Below are 12,484 nucleotides of genomic sequence, written 5' to 3'. Positions count from 1 at the left end.
CATGAGTGTCATAAAATGTCATGTTTTATTTTTACTAATATACACTTGGCATGCGATCAGCAGAAGGTTTGTGGTGGTTGTTAATATCAGTTTATTTTATTGTAAGGTAAGTTTGTTTTTTTATTGTTTTTTTAATTGGAATAAGAATGCCTCTTATCCGTACTAGTCTAGCTTCATATACGTTCCACGGACACACTATACAATTACAAGGAAAGTCATGATACTAAAAAAAAAAAAATAGCCTATATAATCATGGGTTCTGTACTTTGTAGCTCAATGGGTTTCATATCGGGAATCACAACACTTACTAATGTACAACATGTTTCCCGTTTTATCTCCTGATCTCTGCCACGTCAATGTTGTGCTTGCTCTGGCGTTGCCATAGCACGTGCAGGAGAGCTGCGTTCTCGAATCCTGTACACTGCTCTATGCGTGAGGCCTGACTCCTGTCTTATTAATCTCACGACATTACGATGTAACCTGTCATTTAAAACGAGATTACGCTTGCCTTGCTGTAAATATCACACAGACGCTACAGTAGTGTCAGGATTCTGAATACACATCCCGTCCTGGCTGGAGGTGATGTATATTCATTGTCAGGACACTGCAGTAATGTTATAGTGTGTTTATGTGGCTTCACATAGTGGTATAACTATATAGATATGTGCTGTGTAAATGAATGGAGAGAAGTGTATGACGCTGATTGGTCACTGATTGGTCCGCGTCATACACTCCTCTGTACAACGCCCAGTTGGCGAAAAAGTAAAACACGCCCAGTTGTCCATTGAGAAACTCATTAGCATAAATCTAATACAGGTTATAACTGTCAAAAATGATAGTTTTTCTAAATAAAAAACACTGGTGTAATCTACATTACAGCGCCGATCACATCATGTACAATATAGGGCACTTATAATGTGGTGACAGAGCCTCTTTAAATGCTATATTCTACCAACGCCTATGGCAGCAGTGGAGCAATTCAATATGGCCGTTCTTTTACCCTGACGGCAGGAGTTTGGGACAGTCTGGATCTCCAAATGCATGTTAGATAGCTGCTGGAAATAGGTCGTGTGGCCAGCTAATATCTGGGTGGTGCATAGCAAGGAAATCCCTGCCACTTACGTAGTTTTTGGCAAGTGGGCAGAATCCAGTGCGGTGGGCCGGGTTCCCTCACTTTACACCGTACAACTAACCGATTCAATGCTTAAGCAGGGTGTATGCAGCTCGTACGAAAACAATTGCTTCTTGTGAGCTCTTAAGGTTTTTAAGGCTAGGTTCACCTCTTGTGTGTACCATGCATATGAGGATTATGACTTCCGTAGGGATAGTTTTTGGAAAACCGGCCCCACTCATCCATAGGCCTATAAAAACTTTATTCCAGCCTAAAATTTGAGACCCAAGAATTTTTGTATGGCAGGAGACGCCAGTCATTTGGCTTTATACAACATCATCACGCTGGTTCATGACCTAAACTCACAGCTTTGTGATGCTACGTCTTAAAATCCTTCGATCATGGGTGGAGATCTATCAAAACTGGTGCCAAGGAAAATGAAGCGGTTGCCCAAATCGATCAATCAGATTCCAGCTCTAATTTTCCAGAAGTGTTTTTAACTTGGTTGCTGTGGGCAACTGCTCCACTTTTCCTTTGCACCAATTTTGAAAAAAAAAAAAAATCCCACCCCACCCGCTATTTTTTTTGAAAGAATTCTGGCCATCGGATATGTACAGGCGTAAACATTTACTAATAATGTTACATGTTTAAAAAAAACGTAAAGATGCAAAATCCTATTTGAGGGCAGGGCCCGTTATTTTTGAAAATGTCAGGATGGTATAGACTGTATAGCGAAAGTCAAAAAGGTGGTGGTGGTCCCTCAACTAACTATTAAGAGTGTTCTTCATTATCCTAAGGATACTAAAACTTCTCGCACCCCTACCGGGCGCCTCATACCTCGGTGACTTCTTCATATTGTAATTTGTTCTTCAGCTCATGTGATGTCTTCACTTTGTTGTAAATCTGATCGGCTGAGCATTTGATCACCAGTGTAAGATTTCTCTTCTCTTCTGCTCTTCTTTGCTTTTTGCATTGTTTTCATTGAGGCTCCCGACTGAATCGGAGAGAAACGGGAGATATGAGGGCTCCAGGTGAGGGCAATATTCATTTTTTATTTTAAAATTTACAATTTTAACATCACTCATGAGCGTTCAGTTAACCCTTCCATGAGTGTTTTTGCATGTCATTCTTGCATCAACTACTTGTTACATTTACGCCAGTGTTTCTGTGAATGTTTGCATGGAAATCCATGTCGTCTTGTTTGCCAAGTAAGTTCTGTTTCTTTAGAAGGCAAATTATAAAGGGGGGGGGGGGGGGGTTGGCTATCCTAGCAGTGGAGTGGGGCAGAATAATAAGTCTTTGTATGGTTGAGGCACATCCTATACGTTTTCGTTATTAAAGGGACAAATGCATTGTTTATGGGACCTTGTCCAGGTTACTACAGGCTTATAACACTAGTGATCAGTTAAGGCTGTGTTCACATAGCGTTTTTACACTGTTCGGATATGTGACTGTTGCCAAGTGTCCTATAAGGCAGGGGTCAGCAATCTTCAACACTCCAGCTGTTGTGAAACTACAATTCCCAGCATGCCCTGACCACCTTTGGATGGAGTAATATAGACTTTGGCTGTAAGGGCATGTTGGGAGTTGTAGTTTCATAGCTGCTGGAGTGCTGACCCCTGCTTTAAGGCATCTGCCAGGCCAATAAGCATTGACTTTCCTGTTTTATTGCTTTACTTTATAAGAAATCCCCTTCTGCAGAGGCATTCCACAAAAAAAAAAAAGTATACTGCACAATATTTTTTTTTATCATTGGAGCCTATGGGTGACGTATTAAACTGTATGCCTATACAATAACACGTATCGGAGCTATACATTGGGAAACCCTCCTGACGTATACCTCTGACAGGGCTAAAATGAGATGTGAACAGAGCCTAATTCGGATCAGGAGAGGGACATAGGAGATTCCCTCTTACCCTGTGAAGTTGCAACTTGGTAATGTTCTCTCCTTCAACGGTGTGTATACTTTTGCAACTTTTTGTTTTAATTGATGCTATTGGCACATAGTCTTAATATTTTTTATAAATCTGCTGTTTTGTGTGTTCAGCTCTCATGCAGATGTGTCACCACGGTTACAGACTACAAAGTCTTGTACGTGTGTGTCACACTGGCACAAGTTTTTTTTTTAGTAGTCCTCTTCTGTGCAGAGGCACAAGTCCATTATATACACAAAATAGTAGATTTTTTTTTAAATGAACACCTGTGATAGATAAATATATATATCTTTTCTTTTTTATTTGAAACATTGCAGCCAGAAAAAGTTAGTTGCAAAAGTGTACATACCCTTATAATTAAATTTAGCCCTTGAGGCTTATGCCATTGATTGTACCCCAACAGCTAAAATCTGTAACTGTGGATAATTATGGTAGGTTGATGTCTACACGGAAAGCACATTGCCCCTTAAATTAATAAATTTAAGTCAACTGAACCACTTCTGTCAAGTTAAAATAAAAAATTTAAAAAAATCCATCCAGCTGTTCTAGTTATTGGGTTGACTAGTGACCTCTCCTACAACCACAGTTTTAACTCGTGGGCCATTAAACCTTGGTATGGACATTGTTCTTGGTTTTGCGGTGGGATGTATCATTGCATCATTAGGCCGATATTCCTGTGATAAGTCCTAAAAAGTTGGATGGCAAACCCTGCAGGAGACGTAATGGAGGCCATATTGTATGTTAGACAATTTTTCGTAAGACTTATTAAGAAACTGATCATGCGAAGCCTTTACCTTGACAGAAGAGGACAATTTAGTTTTAAGTATTATTTTTGGGGTAAATGCCCTTTAGTACAGACTCAAAAACTTTTAATGGTACTTATGGGCCTCTTTTCTATCCGGGTCATTAATGGAAGGATAGCACTTAAAGGAATTTTATGTTTGCCCATCTTGACTATCCATCTTGGAATGACTGTCTACAAAAGAGTAACTTCTCTTTTCTTCTAGTCGTAATGTGTCAGTGGACCAGAAAGACGAGAACAAAGAATCAAAGCCACGGTCGCTGCGGTTTACCTGGAGCATGAAAACCACCAGTTCCATGGACCCCAACGACATGATGCGTGAGATTCGCAAGGTTCTAGACGCCAACAATTGTGACTATGAGCAGAGAGAACGCTTCTTACTCTTCTGCGTCAACGGTGACGGCCATGCCGAAAATCTCGTCCAATGGGAGATGGAAGTGTGCAAACTGCCAAGGCTCTCTCTGAACGGGGTGCGCTTTAAGCGGATATCTGGGACATCCATAGCTTTCAAAAACATTGCTTCCAAAATTGCCAATGAGTTAAAACTGTAATATAAGGGGGGAGAAGGCGAACAATCAAGTTGTAAATTACGTAGCAATTGAAAAAGTGTTTTCCCCGAGAACACTGGTTTAATGTATAGAATTATTTAGGCAATAATTTCTGCATCTCCTGATTTATGATATTACAAACGGAACAAGCTGCTGGAACGTGCGGGAGAGTTGGATTTTTTTTTTTATATAAATATATATATGTGCACTACAGCATTAAAGTTGCCTACCATGTAAATTATTTACTTTTTGGCTTTTTTTTTTTTTTTTCTGTTTATCACCTAATATATTTCCGTATTGATATCCATCATGTATGCGTGTGCAAGTATGGATGTTCCATCGGCATTAAGCACACAGAATTGTTTCCAAAAAAATATAATGGCTGTTATTAAACAGACCTCCTGTAACACAGAATAGTTTTTGGTTTTTTTTAATTCCCATGTTAACAATTTTTTGTTGTTTTCTTCAACAAAACACTCCTTAGGATGCACAAGTGCTGTTTTTGTTTTTTTTGTCCTCTTTGGGAAGGTTAAAAAAAAAAAGTTCAGTGAAGTTTGAGAATTGTAACTTGAGTGATATGGGCAGCGATTAAAAGGTGTTCCTGCTAAAGAACGAAGTCTGTCTTCCTTGCTAGATACTCAGGTCGTCCCGTAGAAATGACTACTTTTGATCATAAATTCAAGTCTACTTTAAGCCTAACTCTACCCAAAGCCTAAAATTTTGATGTGACCGCTGTTAACACCCAACCTCCAGCTGTGAACTGTTACGCTCTGTTGGCACTTGAGTTTTCGGGGCTTCTCGCTGTCAAACATTCCTGGAAATACTACTCTTACCATCATACCGAAAATCTGATGGATCCTATTAGAAGTCAATGGGGATAGCCAGAATTCCCAAACAGATGAACCATAGCTGCTATGGCTCTGTAATAAGACTGACGCCATGACGCTAGTGTGAACATGTACCTGTCACATGAAGGGAACCGGGTGGTCACCAGAAAATGGTATTCCTTGCCGAAGGGTAATGTTCTTTAGTTTGAGGACCGTTGCACCCAATATCTCAACAGCTTGGACTCTCATTGTGACGTGGTGGAGGGGGGTTGTTGGATATTGGGAATGATGGTATCAAATTTGAATTTCTGTATTGGAGATGGATTTATGGTCTGGTCACTTTGAGTCATTTGGGTTACAGGTATAATGAAGAGAGAAAAATTGGTAGTTCTGATCACAACAATGAGAACGTTGCCGCTGCCTGGTTTTCGATAGTAGTTCATAGTTTCACGGGATTCTGGAATGGACTTTTTCACGGCCTGAAGGTCTTTTAGTCAAACTTTCCTACTGCAAGTATACACAACTGCTAACCCAACATTGGACGCAAGTTACCGGCTCGTGTGTTTTTGGATTGTGGAAGAATATGCGCAATTTACAAAGATGGCGACCTGTTCAGGTTCAATGTTGTGGCCTCTGCATTTTGAGGTCCGGTGTCCGAATCCAGTTTAGCATGGAAGAAATCCAGATTGGCTGAAGTGTACCCAGTACGACGTGAGGGAGCAATCTGGTTACTACGGCGACCTCCACTTTTTGTTTTGTATGGAGCGGCAATAGAGCTTCCATAGCATGAGGACTCTACTGTACTTCCGTATGCCTTTTGATTTTATATACGTGACGTGCTCCATCAGACTGTTTATGTACGGCAGTATAAGAAAGAATACCTCCGTATACAGCGTCCGATGGAGTCCGCAGAGCTTCCTACTAGCGTGCTTAAGCCCTAAGGCTTCATTTAGAAGGCCGTATTGTAGCATCCGTATTATGACTGTGAGACCCGACTGCGGGTCTAATGATTTAGGCATCTTTTTTAGTTTGGGTCATTATACCCATGGTCAGCCCGGGATGGGGCTGAAGTCTTGGCTCATACACATTAGAGCCTAATTTATCAAAACTTTACTTGTATTTCATAGCAAGCAACTAATCAGAATGCAGCTGCCCCTTCCTCTCTTCTCCCCAGGCCTCATTTATCAAAACTGTGTAACCCTAAAACTGGCCTAATTACTCATAGCAACCAATCAGAGCTCAGTTTTAATGTCTTAAAGGGTAACTAACCGTTCGAACTTCTGACGAGTCATGGTGACATGTCAGAAGTTTTGGTCTGAGCACTGAGACCCCCACCAATCGCTAAAACGAAGCGGCAGAAGCCCTCGCATGAGTGCTTGTTTCAGTTCGGCTTTTTACGGAAGTCAATGTATCGGTGCATGGACTCCATAGAAAGTCTGACACATCGGCTTTCCAGAAAAAGCCGAACATAAACGAAGCGGCTGAGCGCTCACACGAGCACTTCTACCGTTTTAGGGATTGGTGCGGGTCTCAGTGCTCTGACCCCCCACCAAGCAAAACTTCTGACATGTCACGATGACTCGTCAGAAGTTCATCCAACGTTTAGTTACCCTTTAAGAAATTAAAACTGAGCTCTGATTGGTTGCTATGAGTAATTAGGCCAGTTTTAGGGTTACACAGTTTTGATAAATGAGGCCCATTGTTCTTATTTGTGCCTCCCTCTTAGCTTTCTCTATCCCTAGTTTTAAACCAAACAATCCTTTTAATTAAATGGATTGTCTAAAATAATTTTTTTATAAAAACAACTTTCCCTTTAATACTGCCACTCTTGTCCATAGGTTGGATCTGATATTGCTGCTCAGGTCCATTCAAAGGAATAGGTTAGAAAAGAGCTGCAATACCAGATGCAGCCTATGGTCAAGAATGGCGCTGTTTCTGAAAAAAAAACGTAAAATGTGCATTATTATAAAGAACGTTGTGTTAGAGTATGTGATAAAAGTGCCGTTTGTTTACAGAAAAAGATGTCTTGCTGTGTATGATCTATACATATTTTGGTATTGCTCCATTCCTCTGGCTCTTTTGCAAGACAGCCGCAAGTCTTGGGTGAACCAAGTATGTGACTTTTTTTGTATAAGCGTGGGCTTTCTGGTAGCACGAGTGTTAAAATATTCCCCAGGATGCAAAAATATAGTGTCTCCAGTTTCTTACATTTATTTGAATGGCCCAAAAACAGTGCCGCTCTTGTCCATAGGCTGTTTCTGGTATTGCAGCTCGGCCTCATTCACTGGGATAAGGCTATTCTCCGATACCGCTGAATAGTCAAAACAGTCCAATGGTCTAGACTTCATGTAAAATTGTGCAGCAATAGAAATTGACCAACTTCCCAAAATTTCATTTCTGGTCAGATTCACTCAAACCTGCTGTCAGATTCGATCCAAACAAATTTGTTGTGACTCAAAAGAGCCCCGATTGCCCTAAAAAGTCATTTATGATATGGAGGTCTTCTAGGACCGTATCTGACCTCTTTCAAGCTTTTTAACGCCAAGACGGCAATAGTAATGTCAGTGACCGCAACATATGTAGGTAAACGGATGGATGGTAGCCGGTGGTAACAGCCTGTTTTAAAACACAATGCACTATCAGATTTTTTTTTAATGCTTTTTAAAGTGTAGCTAAACTCTTGACAAACTTCTGACATATCAGAAGTTCTGATTGGTGGGGGTCTGAACACGGAGACCCCCACCAATCGCTAAAACGAAGCCGATGAAGCGCTCATGTGAGCGCTTCGTGTCTGTTCGGCTTTTTCCGGAAATCAATGTATCGGAGTACGGGCTCAATAGAAAGTCTATGTGCCCGTACTCCGATACATCGGCTTTCCAGAAAAAACCAAACAGACAAGAAGCGGCGGAGCGCTCACACGAGGGCTTCTGGGGGATTGGTGGGGGTCTCGGTGCTCACTATGACATGTCAGAAGTTTGTCAAACATTTAAGTTACCCTTTAAGATTAAAAAACTAAACATTCTCTCTTTTGGGGCAGATTCCTGCTGGCATTGATGCATATTGTGGTATAAGAAGAAGCAATGGCTTTTTAAACAAGCGGCTCAAAATTGATCACGTTTTGGAGAGTAGCAACAGGTATGGTGTTATTTTAAAGAAAAAAACGAAACAAAAATGTTCCGACAGGCAGGATACGCTTTGGAATTTCGGCAAGGAATTCTGTCCGCAGCGTTTATAGTAGCTGCAAAGTCGATGGGATTTCTGCAAATCTACAGCCTCCCACACATGAGCGTGTTTGGTTAGTGATATACAGTCCGTGTGTCAGCCGCATTTCCCAGACCGAACCCACTGCAGGGGGTCGGGCTCCTAACATCATCGTTATCTATGACGCTAGGTGTCACTGCCTCGCTGCGGGACAACCGTCCTGTACTGTAATTATGGTGTCAGTGCGGGACAGTAGTTCTGCAGAGGGGCAGTGACACTTAGGGTATGTGCACACAAGGGCATTACGTCCGTAATTGACGGACGTATTTCGGCCGCAAGTGCCGGACCGAACACAGTGCAGGGAGCCGGGCTCCTAGTATCATAGTTATGTACGATGCTAGGAGTCCCTGCCTCGCTGCAGGACAACTGTCCCGTACTGAAAACATGATTACAGTACGGGGCAGTAGTTCCACGGAGAGGCAGGGACTCCTAGCGTCGTACATAACTATGATTCTAGGAGCCCGGCTCCCTGCAGAGTGTTCGGTCCGGTACTTGCGGCCGAAATACGTCCGTCAATTACGGACGTAATGCCCTCGTGTGCACATACCCTTAGCGTCATAGATGATTATGATGCTAGGAGCCCGGCTCCCTGCACTGTGTTCGGTCTGTGAAATGCGACCGCCGTACGGACAATATATCCCGGACCAAACATGCTGGTGTGAATCCGACCTGAGCCGCGTGATGCGGGAAAAAACACTGAAAAGTTGCGTGGAAAGTGTTCTGCGTTGCGGCTTTCAGTTCCCCAGCATGTTAATCTCTGCTGCGTATGCTGAGCGGAGATGCTGTGCGTTTGGTCCTCAGACTAGAACTCCACACGAAGATACGCAAGTTGAGGATTTCGCAGTTAAACCGCAGCTGCATATAAAGTTTTCTACAATCGAGGCTTCACACTAAATCCGCAGGTGAAGCCGATGGGGAAAATCTGCAATGGTTTCCGTAGCTATGACGCGTTTCTGCAGAAATATGCGCGGCAAAAAACTATTTCCTGCAAGACTGATTTATCTGTGGATTTATGAAACTTCGCTACAGGTTTTCTGTTGTGAAAAATCTGCAGCGTTTCCGGCCTGTGGGAACAGAACCTTATTGTAGAAATAGAAACCAACATTGTGGGAAGATTCTGAGTGTTGGGAAGAATAAAAAAAAAAAAAAATCAGTGGATACCGGATGTCCTGTGCTGGGTTATCAGAACACTTCTTTATACTCTGGGCACTGTTCTGGGTGGCATTGACAAGGAAGTGTGTGTGTGTGTGTGTGTGTGTGTGTGTGTGGGCAATCCTATGAGTTTCGGTTGTGCAGACTTTGTAGTAGAACATGGGAGCCATCTAGTGGCTGTATCCTAAACTACACTGAGCAATGATCAACATTTACGGTGTGTTCACACAGCGCAGATTAGCTGCGGACTGAAGATCCGAAGCGTAGTACAATAGCAGCAAAGTGGATGATTTTTAACAAATCTAATGCACACGCTGCTGAGAAAATCCACCATGAAAACGTGCAAAAATTTACCAGCATGGGTGGCGTGTCAATTTAGGCTACGTAATCGTTGCACCAATTTACAAGAAATTGATGCCACCTTTGGAGCATAATCTCACAGGTGGTAACCTAAAATAGAGTATTCTAAAAAGGACCTATTGTTGTAGAATAAGGAAAATTATTGTATATGCCGCATATGGGTTGAATGAAATGATTGTCTTTTTTCCCAACCTCAGTATCAGCCACACTCCTCCATGTACTGTTCAGATTTGCAGCAATTACACCCAGTGTCCAGCAGAGGGCACTAGAACAAAGTGTGTAGAATGGAATGATTGAGAATTTCAACCAAGGACAAGAGGAAAGATACAGATAAAAATGGGGTCTGTAGGCAGCACAAACAAATCTATTATTTAGCCCCTAAGGTACGAGAAAAGGAATCGGTTAATATGCAGAAAAAGTAAAATAATCGGTTACTCCAACTCCATAAAGCCGGGCAGAGGACAAGGAGACCGTGTATTACGATGCAGCAATAAGAAATGTATTAAATGGTGGGAAGCCGTGCTGTCTACGGACTCCAGGAAATTAACATTTCAGTAAGTAAAATTGTATTTTTGCCTGAATAGTCTACGGCTCAAAAACAAATGGGATGTGTAAGGCAATAAATTAATGGGGTGAATTGAAGATGCCATTTCAAGCACTCGTTTGCCAAAATTAGTTCCCTAAGTGCGTAGAACTTTTTTTTTTTTTATCGTTCCCTTCACCCATCTAGCCACGGTGGCTTTTCCTGCTTGGTCACCTTTATTGGGACCTTGAAGCTAGAGATAAGGAGCTTCAGACTTTCTGAAAACGTCTGTTCTTCTAATATGTCAGCACCGCTCTAATGAATGCCGTATTTCTTGATCGTCGCCTAGAGGATTTGGATAACACACAGGTGATGAGATTTCTAGAGTAATATTTAGGAGGCCACTTTGGGATGGAAACCAGGCATGGTGTGTAATATTAAACAGTCCCCTAGGTCCCTGACATAAGGTTCTTTGTCAGAGAGCGCCAGATACGTCTTGCTGACGTGATCGTGACCAGAAAAAAAAACATCTGTAAGGGTTAGAAATTTAATGGTTGGCTCTTGAATAGACTAAATGGATGTTTACATAATGCTGACAGAACGCCAGCTCTCGCTCAAACTTTTTTACGTCCTGTAAAAATTGAAATATAGAATTGAAGAATTCGGTACTAAGGCATTTTGAGCACACCATAAATTCAAAATTTTCCAGACCCTGTTATAGATTTTTACCGTTGTAGGCCCTCTGGCCACCAAAATGGTGTTCCGTTAGCGGAAAAGCCTCATTTGATCCAGTTTTCCTGCTCAGAGTCCAGGCCGTGGGGTGTAATTTTTGAGGATGGAGGACTCCTTTCTGAGATAGGTCTGTTGTCAATGGTAGTCTCCAAAATCTGCCTTTCAAGAGTGACCACATGAGCGAGAACCACGCCCGTGAGGCCAGAATGGAAGGATTGTGATCACCTCTGCTTGATCCTCCAAGATGGTGGACCCTCAGTACTAACTGGAGAGGCGGATAAACGTACATTAGTCCCTTCCTCCAACTTACTGATAGACAGTTTGTACCTATTGCTTGACCAGATTGGTCTAGGGGACTTGTGTACTTTTGTGTTCTCTGTTGCCATCGCATCTTGGACTCGAGTCCCTATTCTCTCCACTACATGAATAAAGACAGAAGAGTTGAGACTATTCCCCCGACTGGAGAATGCTGCGACTCTCCCTTGTTCAGAATGCCTGTGATGTGAATTGCAGCAATTCCTACCGTATTGTGATCTGTCAAAGGCATCGGTCCCCTTGTGCCCCTTGCTTGTTGATGTAAAATACCGTGGCCAAATTATCAGATTGGACTAAGAAGTGGGACAAGGCCAGTCTTGCTGCCCTGAGCTCCTTCATATTGGATGGCAGTATTGTGTCTCGCTCCATCTTCTCTGGACCCATAAGTTGTCTACATGAGCATCCCGTACGCATCCGTAGAAAGAACTTTGCAAGTTTGGTGATTTAGGCCGAATTCACATGACCGTGTTCGGTCCGTGATATACGGTCCGCATCTCGGCCGCAGACCAAGCACAGTGCAGGGAGCCGGGCTCCTAGCATCATAGTTATGTATAACGCTAGGTGTCCCTTCCTCCCCGCGGAACTACTGCCCCGTGCTGAAAAGATGATTACCGTACGGGACAGCTTTCCCGCAGCGAGGCAGGGACTCCTGGCATCGTATATAACTATGATGCTAGTAGCGGTCTTCCCTGCACATTGTGCACGGGTAGGGAAATACTGCCAACATGCGGACCGTATATCACGGACCGAACACGCTGGTGTCAATTGGGCCTTAGAGAATGTCCACACAGAAAATGTTGTGGATTCAGCCACCAATTGAGAACTTGCTGAGTGGACGGGAAAACCAGCAAAGTTTGTTCCATGAACTGAGAATATTGCTCTGAAGAGAACAAAAGTGAGACATGGCCCAGGGCACCGC

General features: G+C 42.6%; 1 protein-coding gene across 5 annotated transcripts in view; it reads left to right on the top strand.

Annotated features, from left to right (window-relative positions):
- Positions 1–5,007, top strand: part of MARK3 (microtubule affinity regulating kinase 3) — a 61,980-nt gene extending 56,973 nt beyond the window's left edge. For 3 of the 5 annotated variants that reach the window (XM_075843927.1, XM_075843924.1, XM_075843923.1), the window contains 2 exons: positions 2,098–2,142; positions 4,053–5,007. In XM_075843927.1, coding sequence (XP_075700042.1) covers positions 2,098–2,142; positions 4,053–4,398 — 391 coding nt within the window. In that variant the 3' untranslated portion in view covers positions 4,399–5,007. The remainder of the gene's footprint in view (positions 1–2,097; positions 2,143–4,052) is intronic. The other 2 variants (XM_075843926.1, XM_075843925.1) reach the window with 1 other exon arrangement.
- The last annotated feature ends 7,477 nt before the right edge of the window (positions 5,008–12,484 follow it).

The sequence above is a fragment of the Rhinoderma darwinii genome, chromosome 12, assembly GCF_050947455.1.
Source record: "Rhinoderma darwinii isolate aRhiDar2 chromosome 12, aRhiDar2.hap1, whole genome shotgun sequence".
NCBI classification, from domain to species: Eukaryota; Metazoa; Chordata; class Amphibia; order Anura; family Rhinodermatidae; genus Rhinoderma; species Rhinoderma darwinii.
This window is presented reverse-complemented; position numbering and strand designations above follow the sequence as displayed.